A 20,952-nucleotide genomic window follows, 5' to 3' on the forward strand; every position below is an offset into this window, starting at 1 on the left:
TGTGTTAGAATAATGCAAACAGACGTTGCATACAAGAAAATGTACTTCTCCTATCTCCTTCACTAACTAGCTATTTTCCAGACTATAAATTGTAATACGAAACATGTTCCATTCATTTCCTGCAAGATGTGGTTGCCAGGTGGCGAAACACATGTTGGCAGATTACATCTTTTCTCCTCTGAACTCAAACGGACAGAAGTAATTGGCTTCCCAACTACAACCCGTTAATAGTGGGCGTGGCCAAGCGCACGGTATCCCCGCGTGTTACCGTGCCATTAACAGGATTCCCCGCACTTGAAATAGCTCAGGATAGACAAAGCTAATTGGCTTCAGGTTAAGCCATTGAAACATTTCATTTGATGTTTTGCCGTATGAAACTTTCATCGATGGCTAGCATGGAAAAATTCAAACACAAATTTTGAATGGTTGGTCACGGTTACTTCTAGCGCCATTTCCGCCAAAACAGACAAAAAACGTATCGCGCAAACTTGCACTCGGCCTGATTGGGAGGCCGAACGCCGGCTAAGTATGTGATAGAGGCCTTACTCAAGGATTTACACTAACACCAAGTGTCACACACTCACCCTGCCAAGGTTAATTGGAGGTGTTACCGTGTTAATGTGAAAGCTTGTGGCTTGCTTATAAGAAAGGGACTTGAATGACTAGTGTCAATGGCGAAATTCAGACTCGGCGATGATCAAAAGCTCCTTTAGCCTATCACCCAGCATCCCTTGCGTCTGGCATTTTAATTGACATTCATGAAAGCACTTCAGTTGAGATTATTGGAAATATCACGGTGTCACGGTTGAATGCGCCATGAATTTTGGAGGGAACTGATAGGAACTAGGGTTGTTCCGATCATGTTTTTTGCTCCCGAACCGATCCGGATCGTTTTAGTTTGAGTATCTGCCATCCCGATATTTCCCGATCCGATTGCTTTTTTTTTTTTTTGCTCCCGATTCAATTCCAATCATTCCCGATAATTTTTCCCGATCATATACATTTTGGCAATCCATTAAGAAAAAAATGAATAAATCTAGGACGAATATATAAATTCAAAATACAGTACATAAGTACTGTATTTGTTTATTATGACAAGAAATCCTCAAGATGGCATTTACATTATTAATATTCTTTCTGTGAGAGGGATCCACGGATAGAAAGACTTGTAATTCTTAAAGGATAAATGTGACTTTGTATATTTTGACTAAATATTGCCAACTAGTGTATTTGTTGAGCTTTCAGTAAATGATACTGCAGCCATTTAACTTCTGCCCAAATGCATGATGGGAAGTGCAACCATGACTGTGCGTAGTGGCACCAATTGATATATCTTCTCTGCGGTGGGAAAGAACATAGAAAATGAAGAAAATGATCAACAACTACCTTTCTTCCCCACATTGCCTTAAACGTTATTTTTAATTGCGAAGAGGTATTGTAAGGCTTTAGCCACATCAAATATGGCTCCAAAGGCTGTCAAAATTCTCTCTACTCATTATACGCTGCCTTTTAGCGTTATCTATAGGTTAAACGGCTTCTTTATAGATTAAACGCGACAATGCGTGAGTGGGTCGTGCAGCACATGCGTTAAATATTTAATGTGATTAATTTTTAAAAATTCATTACCGCCATTAACGCAATAAACTTGATAGCCCTACTTTAAGCCAAAACTACTCTGGATGAGTGTAAGACATTTTATCTGTAACGTTAAATACAATTAGAAAACGATTTAAATTTTATATATATATATATATATATATTTAAAAAAGGCATGTCCGATACTTTTTTGCCGATTCCGATACTTGAAAATGACGTGATCGGACCCCGATCGATCGGGACATCTTTAGTAGGAACAGTATCAATGTGTTGTAGAATGTGGAAAAATATAGGTGCCAAAGTTTTGGGGACAAAAAAAGATGTAATAACATACTAAAAAAATGCAAAAATGTATATCGTATCCAATTACAGTTTCCTAACTCCAGTAGGCCTTCTCTATAGTGAAGGAATCCGACATTCTAGCCGGACCGCCGGAATCGCGCCAGCCAACGCAACTCCAACGGCCCGGGCCGGCAGGAACCCAGCAATCCGGCCAGAAGGCAAACTCCGCGCATTCACCTTAGTCTTAACCCATTGTACTGACTCCATTTTGAAAGTTTTAAGGCTCACAGAGAACAAGTTGACAATTTATTCAGATCAACAATGATCAAACAGAAAGGAGAACCAGGCACAGACTCAGGTGAGGAGCCAGACTCGTTCCAATGCCACTATACCAGAAGTCAACAAAAGGTTTACGAGAAAAATGACGTTTAGCTAAACATTAGTCTTTTGAAGTCTCTCGCAGGGCGGGCCGTGGGCAGGAAGAAATGTATGTTTGGGATTATAGTCTGTTTGTGGATTGGGCAGGAGGATTTGGGAGGTACTGTTGTCCGGGTAACGAAGGTTGTGGATTTTGCCACCTCAGCGTCAAAAGGGCTCTTAGAGTCTTATCAGGTGGATATCAGGCGTTCTCCGGGTGTTGGGACAGAGCGTCCCACCCGGAGAACTGATTGCGAGAGTTGGTGCATCAATCTTGCTCATGACGCACGCGTTGTGTTTCCATGATAAGAAGGTGTCGTGTATCTCTTATGCAACTATATTCTGCTTGTTTTCCTTAAACTATGGTATAAGTGCTATTTTATATCGGGTGTGTTAGAGTAATACAAACAGTTACGAGAAACGGTACTATCTCCTTCAATCGTAAACTGGGAATCCAAGCAACTTCTCACCAACCACAGCTGCGTGTTAAGCCTTTGGCTCCTCATTCACGCTCTGTTTCCTATCAAACACCTGACACCCACAGGACAAGAAAGAACCGGCATCCGCTAAAAATCACATCGCACGACCCAGAAGAAGCTGAGCAGGGCGCGGGTTTCCCTGACGACTGAACCGCACATGTTTGCGCACACACGCCATTAGGTAATCTGCGGCGATATGGGATGTCAGAAATAGATAGTTGCTTTGAGCTCGTATCACATTCGCTCAGAGTGAAGACGTAACACAAAAGTGAAGTGAAGCAAGTCGCCCGTTAGGGAAGAGCGCCACTTCGCATCCGCGTCAGCTTTGACTCTAAGCAGGAAGGTTTCTGATGTCTGTAGATTTCATTAAAGCAGATAATATTTGTCAGGAATCAGAATGCTGCTTTTCAAACTTTTGTTAACCATTCACATAGGAAAACACAGCTTTGTCCCTCAAGGCACGATGTAATGAGCTCTGTCGCATTTTTGCTTGTTTGTGTGTCGTTGCCAGGTTCGCAACATCCCGACAAGTTCGACACAAAAGGTTTCCCGGCGAGAAGACGTTTTCAATCTCTTCTGCATTAATTCCCACTTTTCAGTCATCCTCCGCTGGCGGGATAGCGAACGAGTTTAGCCGCGACAGCGTAGCAACAGAGTCTTAAAACACACACGGGCACGTCAGATGTTTAATAATGGATGCGGCTTTATACAACTCGTGTGTGAGAAAAAGCGCTCGGGATGCACACACAAGCATGAACAGAAAAATACGCATTAAAAAAAATTTTTTTGGGTTATATTTCATAGAATTTTAAACTGTAACACAAGTTAACTTGAAATGTCATTACTTAGGTCAGACATGTCTAAAGTCAGGCCCGGGGGCCAAATGCGGCCCCCAGCCTCTGTCATAAAATCAATAACGTCTGGCCCGCACACACTTAATTGCTCAGCAGTACTCCGACCAGCATACGAAATAGCTTACACACTAAATGCTGCTCCTCATTTACCCACTAAAAGGCAGCAGCACTCTGAGCAAAATTACCGTGTATGACTCCCAATTTTCTAAAATGGCGACAATCAACAACAACAACAAAAAAAGTTGACTGCGACGGCCGACGCTTCAAGGATAGGTGGAAGTTGGACTATTTCTTCACTAAAATACACAACTGTGTCTGCCTCATTTGCAAAGAGGCAGTCACTGTTTTTAAAGAGTTCAATGAGAGGCGACATTACCAAACAAGACACGCTGACATGTACGACAAGATTACAGGGAAGATACGTAGCGAGAAATTGAAGCAATTTGAGGCTAGTTTAATTTTACAGCATTACTATTTCGCAAGAGGCGGAGAGTCGAAAGAGAACGCCACAAAGGCTAGTTGCAAGGTTCTTGAAATTATTACCATATTTTCGGACTATAGTCGCACTAGCCATAAAATGCCCAACGAAGAGGAAAAAAACATAAGTCGCACCGGAGTTTAAGTCGCATTTTTGGAGGAAGTTTACTTGATCAAATCCAACACATAGAACAGATATGTCATCTTGAAAGGCAATTTAAAATAAAAATGCAATTGAGGACAACATGCTGAATAAGTGTACAGTATGATAACGTTACATCATACATGAACAACGAAATGCAAACATTACCGGTATGTTAATGGAACATATATTAAGAGCTATTCAGATAACAATAGCATAAAGAACATGCTAACAAGTTTACCGAACCATAAACCATAAATAACATGTGAAATGACATAATAATGTGTGAATAATTTCACACGAGTCGCTCCAGAGTATAAGTTGTACCCCCAGCCAAACTATGAAAAAAAAAAAACTGCGACTTATAGTCCGAAAAATACGGTAATTAAAAAAAAAAAAAAAAAAAATTGCTTAAATATATTGTTCTACATAAAGGACGTCAGCAAAGGTCGGCCCCCCCACATTTTTACTAGAGATGTCTCGATCGATCGGGTCCGATCACGTCATTTTCAAAGTATCGGAATCGGCAAAAAAATATCGGACATGCCTTTTTTTAATATATATATACATATTTTTAATTAAATCGTTTTCTAATGGTATTTAACGTTACAGACATAATGTGTTACACTCATCCAGAGTCTTTAGTTTCAGCTTAAGGTAGGGTTATCAAATTTATCGCGTTAACGGCGAGAATTAATATTTTTTGCATTTATCACGTTACAATATTTAACGCAATTAACGTATGCGCTGCACGACCCACTCACGCATTGTCGCGTTCAATCTATAATGGCGCCGTTTTACCCATTCAGTATCTAGAGCTAAAAGGCAGCGTGAAATAAGTAGAGTGAATATTGGCAGTCTTTGGAACTTTTTTTTTAATTGGCTAAAGCCTTACAATCCCTCTACCAACGATTAGAAATATCATGGGAAGCAATGAGGGGAAGAAAGGTAGTAGTTGATCTTTTTCTTAACACCCTATGTTATTTCCCAACGCAGAGAAGATATATCAATTGGTACCACTACGCACAATCATGGTTGCACTTCCCATCATGCATTTGGGCAGAACAGTTAAATGGCTACAGTATCATTTACTGAAAGCTAAAAAAATACACTAGATGGCAATATTTAGTCACAATATACAAAGTCACATTTATCCTTTAAGAATGACAAGTCTTTCTATCCGTGGATCCCTCTCACAGAGAGAATGTTAATAATGTAAATGGCATCTTGAGGATTTATTGTCATAATAAACAAATACAGTACTTATGTACTGTATGTTGAATGTATATATTCGTCCGAGTTTTATTCATTTTTTTCTTAATCGGGAGCAAAAAAAAAAAAAAGCAATCGGATCGGGAAATATCGGGATAGGCAGATACTCAAAAACGATCGGGATCGGATCGGGAGCAAAAAAACATGATCGGAACAACCCTAGTTATTGTTCATTATTATTGTTCAGGCCAGTTGTAATTTGTCATCAGCAAAGCATGTTGTGGCGAGGCCTGTGAGATTACCAGCTCGCATCGAGTGCATGTGTTATGCAGACAATAAAAAGTCGAAACCATCCACGTCTCCTGGAACTAAATTAAAACACAACACAATGCAGAGTCCAGGAGTTCGACGCGTCAAATCGCAGCAGACAAAGAAAAAGGGGTTACACTGGTGCCGTGACCCGGATCGGCAGCGAAGGTTTCGGGGGGTGAGTGTCACGGGTACAAGCAGGTCCGTTGTGGAGCGTGGAAACCTCCCTGCAGATTCCTTCAAGTAAGGACGCTAATGGCTGCGCCGTTGACTCGAGCTTCAGTGTAACCCCTTTTTCTTTGTCTGCTGTGATTTGGAGCGTCGAACTCCTGGACTCTGCGTTGTGTTTTAATTTAGTTCCAGGAGAGGTGGATGGTTTCGACTTTTTATTGTCTGCATAACACATGCACACGATGCGAGCTGGTCACTCTCACAGGCCTCGCCACAACATGCTAAAGAATAATTGAAAATGGTTAGCTCTTTGGCGCTAAGCTAATAGCAACTTTTGCTACTCACCTTTGCTGATGACAAATTACAATTGCCGCCATCTGCAGCGCGCCTAGCTATTTATAGTCACCACATGAGTTGGGGGCGCTATTGTGCCTTCAAATGTGGACAAGTGGAATCACACATATCCCTAATAACTCTATTATGTAACATATATTAAGAGCTATTCAGATAACAACAGCATAAAGAACATGCTAACAAGTTTACTGAACCATAGATGTTACTCGAAAACACCTAAATAACATGTGAAATGATATAATGTGTGAATAATTTCACACATGAGTCGCTCCAGATTATAAGTCATACCCCCAGCCAAACTATGAAAAAAAACTGCGATTTATAGTCCGAAAAATACGGTAATTAAAAAAAAAAAAGATTAAATGTGACACACAGAATGGCTTGCTAAAATTTACTTAAATATATTGTTCTTAGGGGTGTCAAACGATTAAAATTTTTTAATCGAGTTAATTAGAGCTTAAAAATGAATTAATTGTAATTAATCGCAATTCAAACCATCTACAAAATATGCCATATTTTTCTGTAAATAATTGTTGGAATGGAAAGATAAGAGACAAAATGTATATATATATTCAACATATGGTACATAAGTACTGTATTTGTTTATTATAACAATAAATCAACAAGATGGCATTACCATTATTAACATTCTGTTAAAGCGATCCATGGATAGAAAGACTTTTAGTTCTTAAAAGATAAATGTTAGTACAAGTTATAGAAATTTTATATTAAAACCCCTCTTAATGTTTTCGTTTGAATAAAATTTGTAAAATTTTCAATCAAAAAATAAACTAGTAGCCCGCCATTGTTGATGTCAATAATTACTTACACAATGCTCATGGGTGCTGAAGCCTATAAAATCAGTCGCACCCAAGCGCCAGCAGAGAGCGATAAAACTCCGAAAAACACAACAAGTACACATTTCACTTTGCTGTCATTTTAATCTGTTTGAGCGGGGCATTTGTGCATTAATTGCGTCAAATATTTTAACGTGATTCATTTTTTAAAATTATTTACTTCCCGTTAACGCGATAATTTTGACAGCCCTAATTGTTCTACATAAAGGACGTCAGCAAAGGTCGGCCCCCCACATTTTTACCACACCAAATCTGGCCCCCTTTGCAAAAAGTTTGGACACCCCTGACTTAGGTGGAAGCCTTTTTGATTTCACATTGTAAATTTGGTTAAAGAGGAAGTATGAAAACGGGACAGAAATTTTAAAACCCTGACAAAGTAGTTGATAAATTTACAGATTTTTAGATCTGTATTGGATGCAGTGTATTGAATCTCATTCCATGACATGCCATGAGTTCCTGTGTACATATTTGTCCTCCAAACACTGACTCAGCTCCCCGTTGTTGCCACGCCGCACGTGTCGGATGTGTGTGCCCCCATCTGTGTTTATGCGCGCGAGAGAGAAAAAAATAGGGCGGGTACGCGCAATCATCCTCTAGCTGGATGACGGGATCCTCTCTCAGCATCTCCGCGGCGGCAGAAATCCTCCCATCTGTCGCTTCTAATCAGCGGAGAGCGAGCTCGCATGTTCAGAGGGTCTTACAATGTCAGCTCGTGCGCACTTACATATACGATTTACCGCAACTCAACACCGATCAATAACACATCGACCGGAATGGCGGCTCCGCGTGTGAAGGTCCTGGGAGATTCTCACAATAGCGGCCGTATCACGAGACCTCCGAGCGGTATTTGTGTATTGCAGCATAAGGGAGATATAAATAGAGGATCCCCTCCCTCCCTCCCTTCGTGTACAGTATCACTACCTCTCCCATGTAAGTGGAAAACAGACACTGGGGCGCTCGTTGCAACACAGAAAAGCAGAAAACAGAACATTAGGGAGATGGAAATAGACTGGAAATGAGCTTTAACGATGAATAATGCATTTGTCTGAACACGTGCCAGCATGTTATCGACAGATAAAAAAAATTTCACTATAAGTTGCACCTGCTAATGGATGCATAAAGAGGAAAATGAAGGAAATAGTACCTTTTGTCGTAGGCACCGTCTAACAGTTTGCATTATTCTAACACACTTAATATAATCAATCAGGAATTGTATTGTTTCTCGTATTTACTGTTTGACTGTTTATATTACTCTAACACACCCAATATAAAATAAATAGCACTTATACCATAGTTTAAGGAAAACAAGCAGAATACAGGGCATAAGAGATTATCACGGAAGCTCAACGTGTGCGTCATGCAACTGACTGAGCGAGATTGATGCTGATAAACCCACGTCTATACCACCAACTCTCGCAATCAGTTCCCGTGGAGAGTCCAGAACAAATGGCAGGATGCCCTGTCCCAACACAACGTACACCGGAGAACGCCAGATATCTAATTGATAACACGACTGACAAGACTCCAAGAGCCCCTTTGCTACTGGAGTGGCAAAATCCACAACACTCGTTGCACGGACAACAATAACTCTCGAATCCTCCTGTCCAATCCACAAACAGACAATAATCCCAAACACACCCTTTTTCCTGCCCATGGCCCGCACCGTGAGAGCCTTCAAAAGATAATATTTACCTAAGCGTTGTCATTTTTCTCGGGAACCTTTTGTTGACTTCTGATATGGTGACCTTGGAATGAGTTTGCCTCCTCGGCTGAGTCTGTGTCTGTTTCCCCTTTCTGTTTGATCACTGTCGATCCGAATAAATTGGCAACTTGTTCTCGGTGAGCCTTCTTTAAACCTTTCAAAATGGAGTCAGTACAAAGGGTTAAGAGTAGGGTTGTTCCGATCATGTTTTTTTGCTCCCGATCCGATCGTTTTAGTTTGAGTATCTGCCGATCCCGATATTTCCCGATCCGATTGCTTTTTTTGCTCCCGATTCAATTCCAATCATTCCCGATCATTTTTCCCGATCATATACATTTTGGCAATGCATTAAGAAAAAAAATGAATAAAACTCGGACGAATATATACATTCAACATACAGTACATAAGTACTGTATTTGTTCATTATGACAATAGATCCTCAAGATAGCATTTACATTTTTAAAATTCATTCTGTGAGAGGGATCCACGGATAGAAAGACTTGTAATTCTTACAGGATAAATGTGACTTTGTATATTGTGACTAAATATTGCCATCTAGCGTATTTGTTGAGCTTTCAGTAAATGATACTGTAGCCATTTAACTGTTCTGCCCAAATGCATGATGGGGAGTGCAACCATGACTGTGCGTTGTGGCACCAATTGATATATCTTCTCTGCATTGGGAATTAACATAGGGTGTTAAGAAAAAGATCAACTACTACCTTTCTTCCCCACGTTGCATCCCACGATATTTCTAACTGTTGAGAGAGGGATTGTAAGGCTTTAGCCAATTATAAAAAGGCTCCAAAGGCTGCCAAAATTCACTCTGCTCATTTTACGCTGCCTTTTAGCTCTATAAATAGGTAAAACGGCGCCATTATAGATTGAACGCGACAATGCGTGAGTGGGTCGTGCAACACATGCGTTAATTGCGTTAAATATTTTAACGTGATTAATTTTTAAAAAATTAATTACCGCCGGTAACGCGATAAATGTGATAGCCCTACTTTAAGCCAAAACTAAAGACTCTGGATGAGACATTTTGTCTGTAACGTTAAATACAATTAGAAAATGATTTAATTAAGAAATATATATATATTAAAAAAGGCATGTCCGATATTTTTTGGCCGATTCCGATACTTTGAAAATGACGTGATCGGACCCGATCGATCGGCATCCCGATCAATCGGGACATCTTTAAGAGTAAGGTGAACGCGCGGAGTTTGGCCTTCTGGGCGGATTGTAGGTTTCCCGCCGGCCCGGGTCATTGGAGCTGCGCCAGCAGATGTCCAGCGGTCTGGCTAGAAGGTCAGATTCCTTCAAAGAAAAACATCAGTCAAACTGGAATATATCTAGTAGTATAGTTGTTGGGAGGAAACATACTGTATATGTTGCAAACCCAGCCAAATTCCGGAAAAAAAAAAAGCAATTTATAGTCCGACAAATACGATAACTTGAGTATTTTTGTGTCTTCAGGCCTGTCGTGCACACCTGTTCTTCCCCCACGGAGGGGCTCCTTCTACGTGGAAAGCGGCACCGGGGTGTCTGTGGGCAGTGTCTTAGCCTTCTGGTGTCGAGGCGGCTACCAGCTAGTGGGCAGCGATAAAATCTACTGCAATGTCCGCAACGGAAAAGCTCAGTGGAGCAACTACCTGCCCGTGTGTGAAGGTGAGCTATTTGATCTGCTCGAATGGACAAATTTTGATTATATATATATTTTTTAATTTTTCTAGCAATCCCTCGGCCAGAGGACCGCGGGTTAAGAGTGGCGGTCTTAGCGTCGGTGGTTAGCGGAGTCGTCATCCTCGCCATGTCGTTGGCTTTCCTCGTTTGCTGCTTGCAGGAAAGATCCAGCAAGAAAAAAGCCAAAAAAGACGTTCGGATCCGGTGAGAGGAAATTACGGGAATTAGCAAAACGGGCCGACTAAACTAAATACACGCCGTTTGTCGGTAGACGCAGGGGAAAGCGGTCGGCCCGACGCGGCGAGCGATGGCTGGACAGGGAGGAAGGAGAGTGGGAGGCATTCCCTCCACCGAAGATTTTCCATTTGTCGCAAAGGATGAACCCTCGGCTAGCGCCAGATAGCCCCCTCTACCTGACGGGAGGTCTCGGCGGATATGAAAACAGAGGATATCAGAGGTAGGAAAGCCAAACTCAAAAGAGAGGCTATTATACAAGGATCGATAAAAATAGACATAATCTGAGATTTGCTCCAATTTGAGTTATTGTTTATGTGAGGTTTGACTGAAGATCAATGTTAAGACTCATAATGCTGCAATTCATCTTTAGAGCTGAAACGAATACTCGAGCAACTCGAGTTTAAAAACTGATCCGAGTAATTGTATTCACCTTGAGGAATCGTTTAATTTTGCCAGCTCTAAGCATCACGTTTTGCCCGGACCACTTTTAATGCGGGGCAACACGCTGACATCAGGTGCGTAGAGGAAGAAGCAATTAAAAAATACCTTACTGCAGCCGATAGCCATTACAAACTGCGCCGACGTTGCTAAAAACTACGCCCGCATGTTGCCACGGTGGTAGCAGCCTAGCAGGTAGCGTCTGATGCGTGTCATAGATATCACATGTACGTAGAACTAGATACGCAAATGACAGACTCGGCGGCGTTAATAAAACAGCCGCCATCTTAAAGCAGTACACTTCTCGCCGCTCATAAATAAGATTAACGTTACTTTCACTCGCTCACGTAACGTTATCTCTGCGGAGGGCTAGGTTTCTATTCATTATGACCACTGTCGATGCGTGGCTAACTCTTACATACAGGCTGTATTCAATCTGTGAAAACAGCGCTGTAGAGTGATTAGGGTGTAAAATAAAAACATAATAATGCTAAGTGTCAATTTTAGCTCAGTAGTCATTGCTGGATAAAAAACCAAGTAGCACTGGTGCTTAATGTGCTCCAATACAGCACAGCAACAATGCAAAAACTCAAAATCCTATCAGGACTTACAGTCTAGACGAACTTAAAACTTAACTAGAACTTATAGTGTGACACAAGTGGAAATTCAATTGAAACACTTAGGAAAAACACCTAACTTTTAAGTCATTTGTGTTATCAAGCGTAATTACATTTTTAGGTAATATATATATATATATATATATATATATATATATATACAGTACTGTGCAAAAGTTTTAGGCAGGTGTGAAAAAATGCTGTAAACTAAGGATGCTTTCAAAAATGGAAGTGTTAATAGTTTATTTTCATCAATTAACAAAATGCAGTGAATGAACAGAACAGAAGCATTTTGTGAATTGATAAAAATAAAGAATCATTGTTTATATTTTTGAAAGCATTCTTAGTTTACATCATTTTTTCACAAAATCATCATTTTTTCACAAAAACTTTTGCACAGTACTGTGTATATATATTTTTTTTTTATAAGATCTAAAAGTTTTTGGAGTGAAAGCAGTGAATTAGTCTTTTTTTTTAGTAACATTTGAGATGCAATTGTTGGCTGTTTTTGACAATGTACATAAAAAATAAAGACATTGATTGACTGAAAATGGTTCAATATTACATGAAATGTATTGTTTTCTCATCTATATGTATAATTGCGCTTTACCTAAAAAAATATGTTTTATCCGATTACTCGATTAATCGATAGAATTTTCAGTCGATTACTTGATTACTAAAATATTTGATCGCTGCAGCCCTATATTAGATCTAAAATTCTTAACATCTTAAGTTCTAATATCATGCAAAAACACAGCCTTCCCTACCCTCACATTACTCTTCTAATCTAAAAAATATTAAAAAAGGACAACAACAACAAAAAAAGCTATTTTCAGCATTTCAGCACACAATTACCAAAAATGTTTCTCAAAATAAAATACAACGTAAAGTTCAACTTCCAATGTAGCACAATATTTTTTGTCCTTCTTTCAACTCTTCATTGCCATTGACCACGATAGATGATCCATGTCAAATGGATTGGACGTCTGTCACCGTCAATGGCACTGAAACGTGAGCCTTCATGCTCAGTTCAAATACATAGACCGGATGTCTATCTTTGCAGGAGTCAGGAGAGTCTCCTAAAAGCCACGCCTCCTGGAGTCTACCGCTCCGAGTCCCAACTCTACCCGCACGTGGTCCTCCAGCGGGTCCTTCCCCCGACGGCCCCCTCGGCGCCATCGGCCCCGTCCGCTCCTTCGGCCCCGCTCTACCTCCACCTCCCGGCCCCCTCTTCCTCCTCTTCTTCCACTCCGGCCCACTCCCAAGCTCCCCTCATTGGTCAGTACCCCGCTCCGACGTACCCGCCCAACCCCAACGCGTCATTTCATCATCCCGTCCCAGCCCCCATCTACCCTAACCCCAACCCGAGGCCGCAACAGCCATGGCAGTGAGCTCCTTCCTCAAAAGTGCACGCAAGCTGGACTTGTCCTCAACAGAAAGTCAAGCGGGATTTTGCTTCCGGTTGGGAAGACGGCAGATTCCGTCTGTAGGCAGCTTGAATCTCATGACTTCCAAAGCATGGATTCTTCCATTTGTTCATGTGCAACTTCCTATCTTTTTTTTATATTTGACCCTGATTTACTTACCGTAGCTAAAAGCAATTTAATTTTCACTCTTCTAATAGGTTGGATACATTTTAGTGAACATGTACAAAGTGTAAAAAATGTTTCTTAAATTTTAAGGATGGGCTGTAAAAGCATTGGAAACTGCACTGAAGAATGGCAGTGCAATAATGCAATAATGGCTATTTCGGTAGTTTTGATTTCCTTGTATCACAAAGGCTATAAAACGGATGTTTTAGGCAGTAACTTTCTTTTTTAATACTAGCACTAAAGTAGCCACACGATTGAATTTGCACTTTTATGTCGGAAGAGATTGTCTGTTTTTGATTACGTGGTTCTACTGTATTATAACGTGGGTGTGCAATAAAAAGATTTTTCCTGAGTTGAACAATGTACATCCTTTTTAGTAAATACTCAGAATCAAACAACAACAATAAAACAATCCAAACCAGACAGAAAAAGCTTGATTTGCATGCAGGGCGATCTTTTTTTTATATATTTTAAATGTCAAATGATAACAGAGACCGCAAGCCCTGACTTCAGTGACAATGGAAATGAGTTAAAATAATAACATACCTCTTTGCATTTGAGGCAAAGAAACAACATCACACCTGCTCGTTTGTTTTCAGGCATCTGGCGGCCATTTCGGGAAAGTGCTTTAATGAGAAGCGAACTAGATTCACGTTTTAGTCCTTCATTGGCAAGATGAAGTTTGAGCAAAATCGCAACCGCATCAAGGAAATTGACAATGCCTGCCAAAGTGATGGCTGGGACTTGGTTTGGCAGATCTCCAGCGCTTTCCTGATCATCATAGGAGGAACGGGCAACGGATTTGTCGTTTGGTTAACTCTCCGGGAATGCAAGGCCAACATTGCCACAAAGGTCAGTGCAGTTCTGCTCAGCAGGGCAGAGAACGAAAAGTGGTATGTGCCATGTTGCAAAAGTGATTTTGCCATGTGGCATTTTTTTGCCGTGTGGCAAAAGTGGTATTTGTCATGCGGCAAAATGCTCAGCAGGGCAAAGAACGAAAAGTGGTATTTGCCGTGTGGCAAAATCGATTTTGCCATGTGGCATTTTTGTGGCATTTTTTTTGCCTTGTGGCAAAATTGATTTTGCCATGTGGCATTTTTTTATTGCCATGTGGCATTTTTTTGGCGTGTGGCAAAAGTGGTATTTTTCATGTGGCAAAATGGATTTTGCCATGTGGCATTTTTTTGCCATGTGGCAAAATTGATTGTGCCATTTGCCATGTGGCATTTTTTTCTTTGGTAAGTGGCAAAATGGATTTTGCCATGTGGCATTTTTTTTGCCATGTGGAATTTTTTTTGCCATGTTTTTGTCATGTGGCAAAATTGGTTTTGCCATGGGCTTTTTTTTTGCCATTTGGCAAAATTGATTTTGCCATTTGCCATGTGGCATTTTTTCTTTGCTATGTGGCAAAATTGATTTTGCCATGTGGCATTTTTTTTGCCATGTGGCAAAATTGATTGTTCCATTTGCCATGTGGCATTTTTTTCTTTGGAAGGTGGCAAAATTGATTTTGCCATGTGGCATTTTTTTTTTGCCATGTTTTCGTCATGTGGCATTTTTTTACAATGTGGCAAAATTGGTTTTGCCGTGGGCTTTTTTTTTTTTTTTGCCATGTGGCAAAACTGATTTTACCATTTGCCATGTGGCATTTTTTTCTTTGCTATGTGGCAAAATTGATTTTGCCATGTGGCATTTTTTTGCCATGTGGCATTTTTTTTGGGTATGTGGCATTTTTTGCAGGCCATGCACGTCCAAATTTTGTATTCATATTAAATGGCTGAAAAACATGTGTGGCTGCGATTTTTGACCATGCACTTTATATTACAGCACATTGACATTCAACTGGCACCCAAATAAGGCTATGCCATTGAGGGCTATGAACGTCAAAATTTTCCATTCATTTTAAATGGCAGAAAAACATGATGTGTGGCTGCGATTTTTGACCATACACTTTACATTACAGTGCATTGACATGCAACTGGCACCCAAGTCAGTCTACGTTATTGACGGCTATTAACGTCCAAATTTTTCATTTATTTTAAATGGCAGAAAAACGCATGGTTGTGATTTTTCTTACCATCCACTTTACATTACAGCATATTGACATTCGGAAATGTGACATGAAAATTTGGACCTGCAAGGCCTGCAAAAATGCCATATACCCCCAAAAACCACCAAATCCTTTTTATCACATACCCAAAAAAATGCCACATGTCAAAATTAAATTTGCTACATGGCAAAAAAAATGCCACATGGCAAAATCCATTTTGCCACATGGCAAATACCACTTTTGGTTCTCACTGTCTCTCTTTCTGCTTCATTGATTCACTAACACTGAAGTGCTTGAGCACCTGGCCCTTTGTCCCTAAATGCCCAAAGTGCCCCTTTTGACTGGGCTTTTTCTTTGTGCGTATCTGTGTGGTGACCGACTGTGCAGGCACGCCACCAATTTTTTTTTTTAAAAAGCCTCTACAATCTGGGTGTAAGGTGAGGAGTCTGAGGATATCTGGTGGTTGAAAACAGTGTTACCCTATTAAACCATGTTAAAGCAAATACTGTTGTGAAAATTCTTACACCAGGTTCATTGTGGGGATTTTAAAAAAAAATGTAATTTTCTCTTATATAGTTACTTACAAGTAATTAATTACCCCCCCAAGGCTATTTCGACCCCATGTTTCGACCATATTTGTCCGTTCTCCTCATATCATTATCTAGGAAGGTACACATCTTTAAGTTCTCTAAGACTGACCCAGTCACAGCCAGAAAGTGTTGATGACAGTGTTGATTTCTATTCACTGTTAAAGTGTCAGTCACAACCAATTATACTGGAAATTATGGTCTTCTAAGGTGTATTACATTTTCATGTGCCCCTTTTGATCTATGAGCACCTGCCCCCACCCCATTGGTCTCAGCACAGCCGTGCACTGGCGTGTCGGGGCGTGGGACAAAACCACACACTACATGCACATAACTCCAATAAAATCAATCAATCAATCAATCAACTTTATTTGTATAGCACATTTAAAAATCCGCCAAGGAGACCAAAGTGCTTTACATAGCAAAACACAGCAAAATAAGTCAACTTTGAAAGATAAAACAAACACATAAAATAAAATAAATAAAAGACGAGGTCATAAACTGTCATTGCACATTAAAAGCTGACGAAAAATAAAATGTTTTAAGACGTGATTTAAAATCCGTAAGTGAGGGGGCCTGTCTAATAGTAAGTGGTAATTGGTTCCACAGCCTGGGCGCCATCACCGCAAATGCACGGTCACCCCTAAGCTTCAGCCTTGATCTTGGGACTACTAGAAGCAGGTGGTCAGCTGATCTGAGGGTTCTGGTTGGACTGTAAGGCTGAAGCAGTTCTGACAAATATGGCGGCGCAAGATTATTCAAACATTTAAAAACAAATAATAATATCTTAAAATGTATTCGGTAATGTACCGGGAGCCAGTGAAGAGATGCTAAAATTGGGGTGATATGTTCACGCCTGCGGGTTCTAGTTAGGAGTCGAGCAGCAGAGTTTTGTACAAGTTGCAGACGGGCCAGTGCCGCCTGACCGACACCTGCATACAAAGAATTACCGTAATCCAGCCGAGTTGTGACAAAAGCATGAATCAATTTTTCCATATCAGAGCGTGAAACAATAGATTTCACCTTAGCAATCTGGCGAAGCTGATAAAAACAGTCCCGAACAACACAAGAAATCTGCTTCTCAAATTTAAAATCAGCATCAAATTGGACCCCTAGATTTTTGACATAATTCTTAAGAAACGGAGACAATGAACCGAGGTCAACATTCAGGGAGGCCTGGCTACTCGGTTTGAACACCATGACTTCAGACTTACTGTCATTCAAACTTAAAAAATTACATGAGAGCCACGACTTTATATCGTTGAGGCATTCAATAAGTTGACAGAAAGTGCCATTCTGCGCCAATGGAAAATAGATCTGACAGTCATCAGCATACAAATGAAATGAAACACCATGTTTTCTAAAAACAGAACCAAGAGGCAATAAATAAAGTGAAAATAAAAGAGGGCCGAGAACAGATCCCTGGGGAACCCCATGTGGAAGCGATGCCTTTTTGGACATGAAATTGCCCATTTTCACACAAAAACTCAGTTCATTTAGATAAGACTTAAACCATTGAAGAGCGACACCTCGAATACCCACACTGTGTTCAAGACGAGAAATTAAAATCTGATGGTCTACGGTATCAAATGCTGCAGATAAATCTAAAAGAACTAAAACAACAAACTTGCCAAATGTCAAAATGTCACACTTGTGAACATGTGACGGAAACTACTGCACATTTGCAGCCCGTTCTCATCTCGTCAGATGAAAACTGACATTCTCGTTATGTTTCAGTCTCCTAAAACATGTTTTTAGCTCGTTATCACCTCGTCGTTGTTGTGAAAAAACTGCTCGGTGACGACAACAACACTGACCAGGACTTAAGATTTGGACTTTTGTCACTGAACATTTCTGAAGGGTTTTTCTTCTAGGTGCTCGGTATGAACCTCGCTGTGATGGATTTCCTTTACATCGTTTATTTACCATTCGGCAACTTTTTTGATGAACTGACGGGGCTGAATAATGTTCCAGGTGGGACGAAAAATGTTACAGGTGAGCACAACTCCTGATTTAAAAAGACTATAGACCCTACTCACGTGACGTCACAGCCACGCCCCCGCACCATGTTGTCAGTCTACTCGTCATGTTAATGCATTAGCGCTTCATAAATTCCTCCTATTATGGCGTGTTTTTCTGCTCGTTAACATTAATAATCAAAATGGTGAAGTCGTATGTGGCGGTCGGTTGCAAAAACAGAGAAGATAGACGGAGAGACTTGAAGTTTTACCGTATTCCGAGAGACCCGGAGAGGAGAGCGAGATGGACTGCTGCAATTCGACGAGAAAACTGGGCTCCAAACGACTACCACAGATTATGTAGTAGTCATTTTATATCTGGTAAGATGCATTTAATATATATTTAGAGGGTTTTGGGCTGACAACCACAATTAAGATCATTGCTAGGCTAATCGCCGACAACATATACTCAGACGTTGTGAATGAACTACCTGAAAATATATAATTATAAGGGGATATTAAGACAGCTGTCATACAATTAATTTACAATTTCACTATTGATGTCAAAAGCCAAAAAATAAATTCAACTAGGGACAATCTGGAGTAGTGCTATCGCACTTCATATTTATTACATATTACATATGTATGTAGTGAGAATGCTATCGCTAAACCATATCAACATTAAAAGCCCTAGCTCCATTGACAAATGACATGAAATACATTAGACTTGACAGTGGATGTTAGCAAGAACAAAAGATTTTGAATTGAAAATTTCGTAACTCACCTTCCCAAGCACAAGATAGATTCCTGCCGAATTTTCGTGGACGAGGACCTGTTTCACCCAACCAGCAACGAAGTATTTATAAGCCTCCAAGCTCTTAAAGTTTTTCAAACTTTCATGAGAATAGGCTGATTTTGTGTGGACAAGATAGTTGTAAATATCAGGGTAGCATATGTCAGGCAAAGACGGCGAAGACAGCGGGTCGAAAAACATCGATTTAAGCATCAAATATGGATCTGGCGAATGGATAAACTGAAGCTTTTCCACATAACGCCTTTTATGCAACGCATCCAATGAGTTTACAGCGTCAGATAACACCGGGGCTTCCATGAATTGCTCTATAACTTGCACGACTAATTGAAAACAATGAGAATAGGTCTAAAAAATACGGACAATATGGCGGCCGGATACAGCGACACGTCATTTTGTGACGTAGGTGAGTAGGGTCTATAGGTTAAGAATGACCAGCACGCTAACCCTGCGAGCGCAAACTGCTTCCAGAGTCTTCCCTGGATCCCTACAACTCTCCCTTCTTCAAAGTCGAGGGAGTCTTCACCACGTTCAACCTGATCGGTTGCCCGCTACTGCTAACCTGCATGTGTATCGAGCGCTACCTTGCAGTGGTACGACCTCTTTTGTACCTTAAAGCACGGAGGTGGGAGTACCACGTCGGCGTGTCCGCTGGGGTGTGGGTGCTCACGTTTTCCTTCTGTTTAGTTTCCGGTAAGTGCTTACAGGTGTGGTGATGAAGCCACATCCTGCTACTTATACTGTTGCTTATAGCTCCGCCTTTTAAAGCCAGAGTGACACCACTTTTGTTTCAACAGGTATCATCAACAACCCCTTAATCATGCTGATGCCTATTTGCATCGTCATCACTAGCCTTTTCACTGTCATGTTCGCCACCCTAATTGGTGTAATCCTGTCACTACGTCGATCAAATCCGGCGTTGAAGAGTGGCCGCCAGGGCCGATCCGGGTTTGCTGTGAAAAGACGAGCGGTGGCAAATGTGCTGACCGTGGTGGTGCCCGCCGTTATTACCTACCTTCCTGTTTGCGCCATGGTCCCTTTGCTTTTTCTGAGCTTCTCCAGTAAAGTCTTGTCCGATCTGCTGACATGTTATGCGATCCAGTTTTGTCAATTGTTTCCCAAGATGGGCGTGCTCATCGGGCCGCTCTTTTACCTCGCTAAGGCCAAGCAAATCTTTTTGTGTAGCAATGTGCAGAGAACTGATTCGTGATTTCAAGTCTAGATCTACGAGGGACAGTTAAACTCATTGCTGCCATTGGCGGTGATAGACATTCTAATTTTAAGTAGACATGCGTGACGTTGGTAAGAGTTCAAATGGTTTGGATGTCTATTGCCGTTGAAGGAGATTGCCGATTTCTCGTTGGCACCGTCTAACAGTTTGCATTATTCTAACGCAATATAATCAATCAGGGAATAGTATCGTTTCTCGTATTTACTGTTTGACTGTTTGTATTACTCTAACACACCCAATATAAAATAAATCGCACTTATACCATAGTTTAAGGAAAACAAGCAGATTATAGGGCATAAAAGATACACCACGACCAAGGCCGGCCCAGCCTATACGCAAACTATGCAGCTGCTTAGGGCCCCTGACCACTAAGAGCCCCCAATCTGGCAACCTCATTTTATACGTTGTTAATAGAGCATCGTGAATAATGTGTCGCGCATTGCCGTTTATCGGTGCAAACATCCATTTTCTTGACATTACAATCTGGCAACCTGGGGAGTGACGTTGAACCTGCTTTGCAATGATTGGTGCTCAAGCTTGCTTGGAAAATAGATGCATGAATATGTCGAAGAGAATTTATCTTTCTGGAGCAGAGAAACCAAAAATCTGATTAATATACAAAATATGGACATATGGGTTGGATTGCATGTATGGGTTTCACAGTACACTGTGACGAAAAATATGGGCCCCTTGGCATTATTTTGCTTAGGGCCCCCAAATGGCCTGACAACAACTTCTTATCACAGAAGCCCAATGTGTGCGTCATGAGTAAGATTGACGCCGACAAGCCACGTCCGCACCACCAACTCTTGCAATCAGTTCTCCCAGCTAGTCCAGAACAAATGGCGGGATGCCCTGTCCCAACACAAGGAAGAAAACGCCCAATATCAAATGGA

The 20,952-nt window shown here is 40.9% G+C and overlaps 2 protein-coding genes across 5 annotated transcripts in view; one reads left to right on the forward strand and one right to left on the reverse strand.

Moving 5' to 3' along the window:
* The window catches only part of zgc:162331 (uncharacterized protein LOC793007 homolog), a 39,691-nt gene extending 25,611 nt beyond the window's left edge, over positions 1-14,080 (forward strand). For 3 of the 4 annotated variants that reach the window (XM_057854219.1, XM_057854220.1, XM_057854218.1), the window contains 4 exons: positions 10,329-10,520; positions 10,586-10,739; positions 10,807-10,992; positions 12,891-13,848. In XM_057854219.1, coding sequence (XP_057710202.1) covers positions 10,329-10,520; positions 10,586-10,739; positions 10,807-10,992; positions 12,891-13,218 — 860 coding nt within the window. In that variant the 3' untranslated portion in view covers positions 13,219-13,848. Of the gene's footprint in view, positions 1-10,328; positions 10,521-10,585; positions 10,740-10,806; positions 10,993-12,890 lie in introns of all 4 variants that reach the window. The other variant, XM_057854221.1, reaches the window with a different exon arrangement.
* slc13a4 (solute carrier family 13 member 4) overlaps positions 1-20,437 on the reverse strand; it is a 59,969-nt gene extending 39,532 nt beyond the window's left edge. Inside the window, exon 1 of the mRNA XM_057854216.1 lies at positions 19,437-20,437. The gene's annotated coding sequence lies outside the window, so the exon portion shown is untranslated. The remainder of the gene's footprint in view (positions 1-19,436) is intronic.
* Positions 20,438-20,952: the final 515 nt, after the last annotated feature.

This window comes from Corythoichthys intestinalis, chromosome 13 (genome assembly GCF_030265065.1).
Source record: "Corythoichthys intestinalis isolate RoL2023-P3 chromosome 13, ASM3026506v1, whole genome shotgun sequence".
NCBI classification, from domain to species: domain Eukaryota; kingdom Metazoa; phylum Chordata; class Actinopteri; order Syngnathiformes; family Syngnathidae; genus Corythoichthys; species Corythoichthys intestinalis.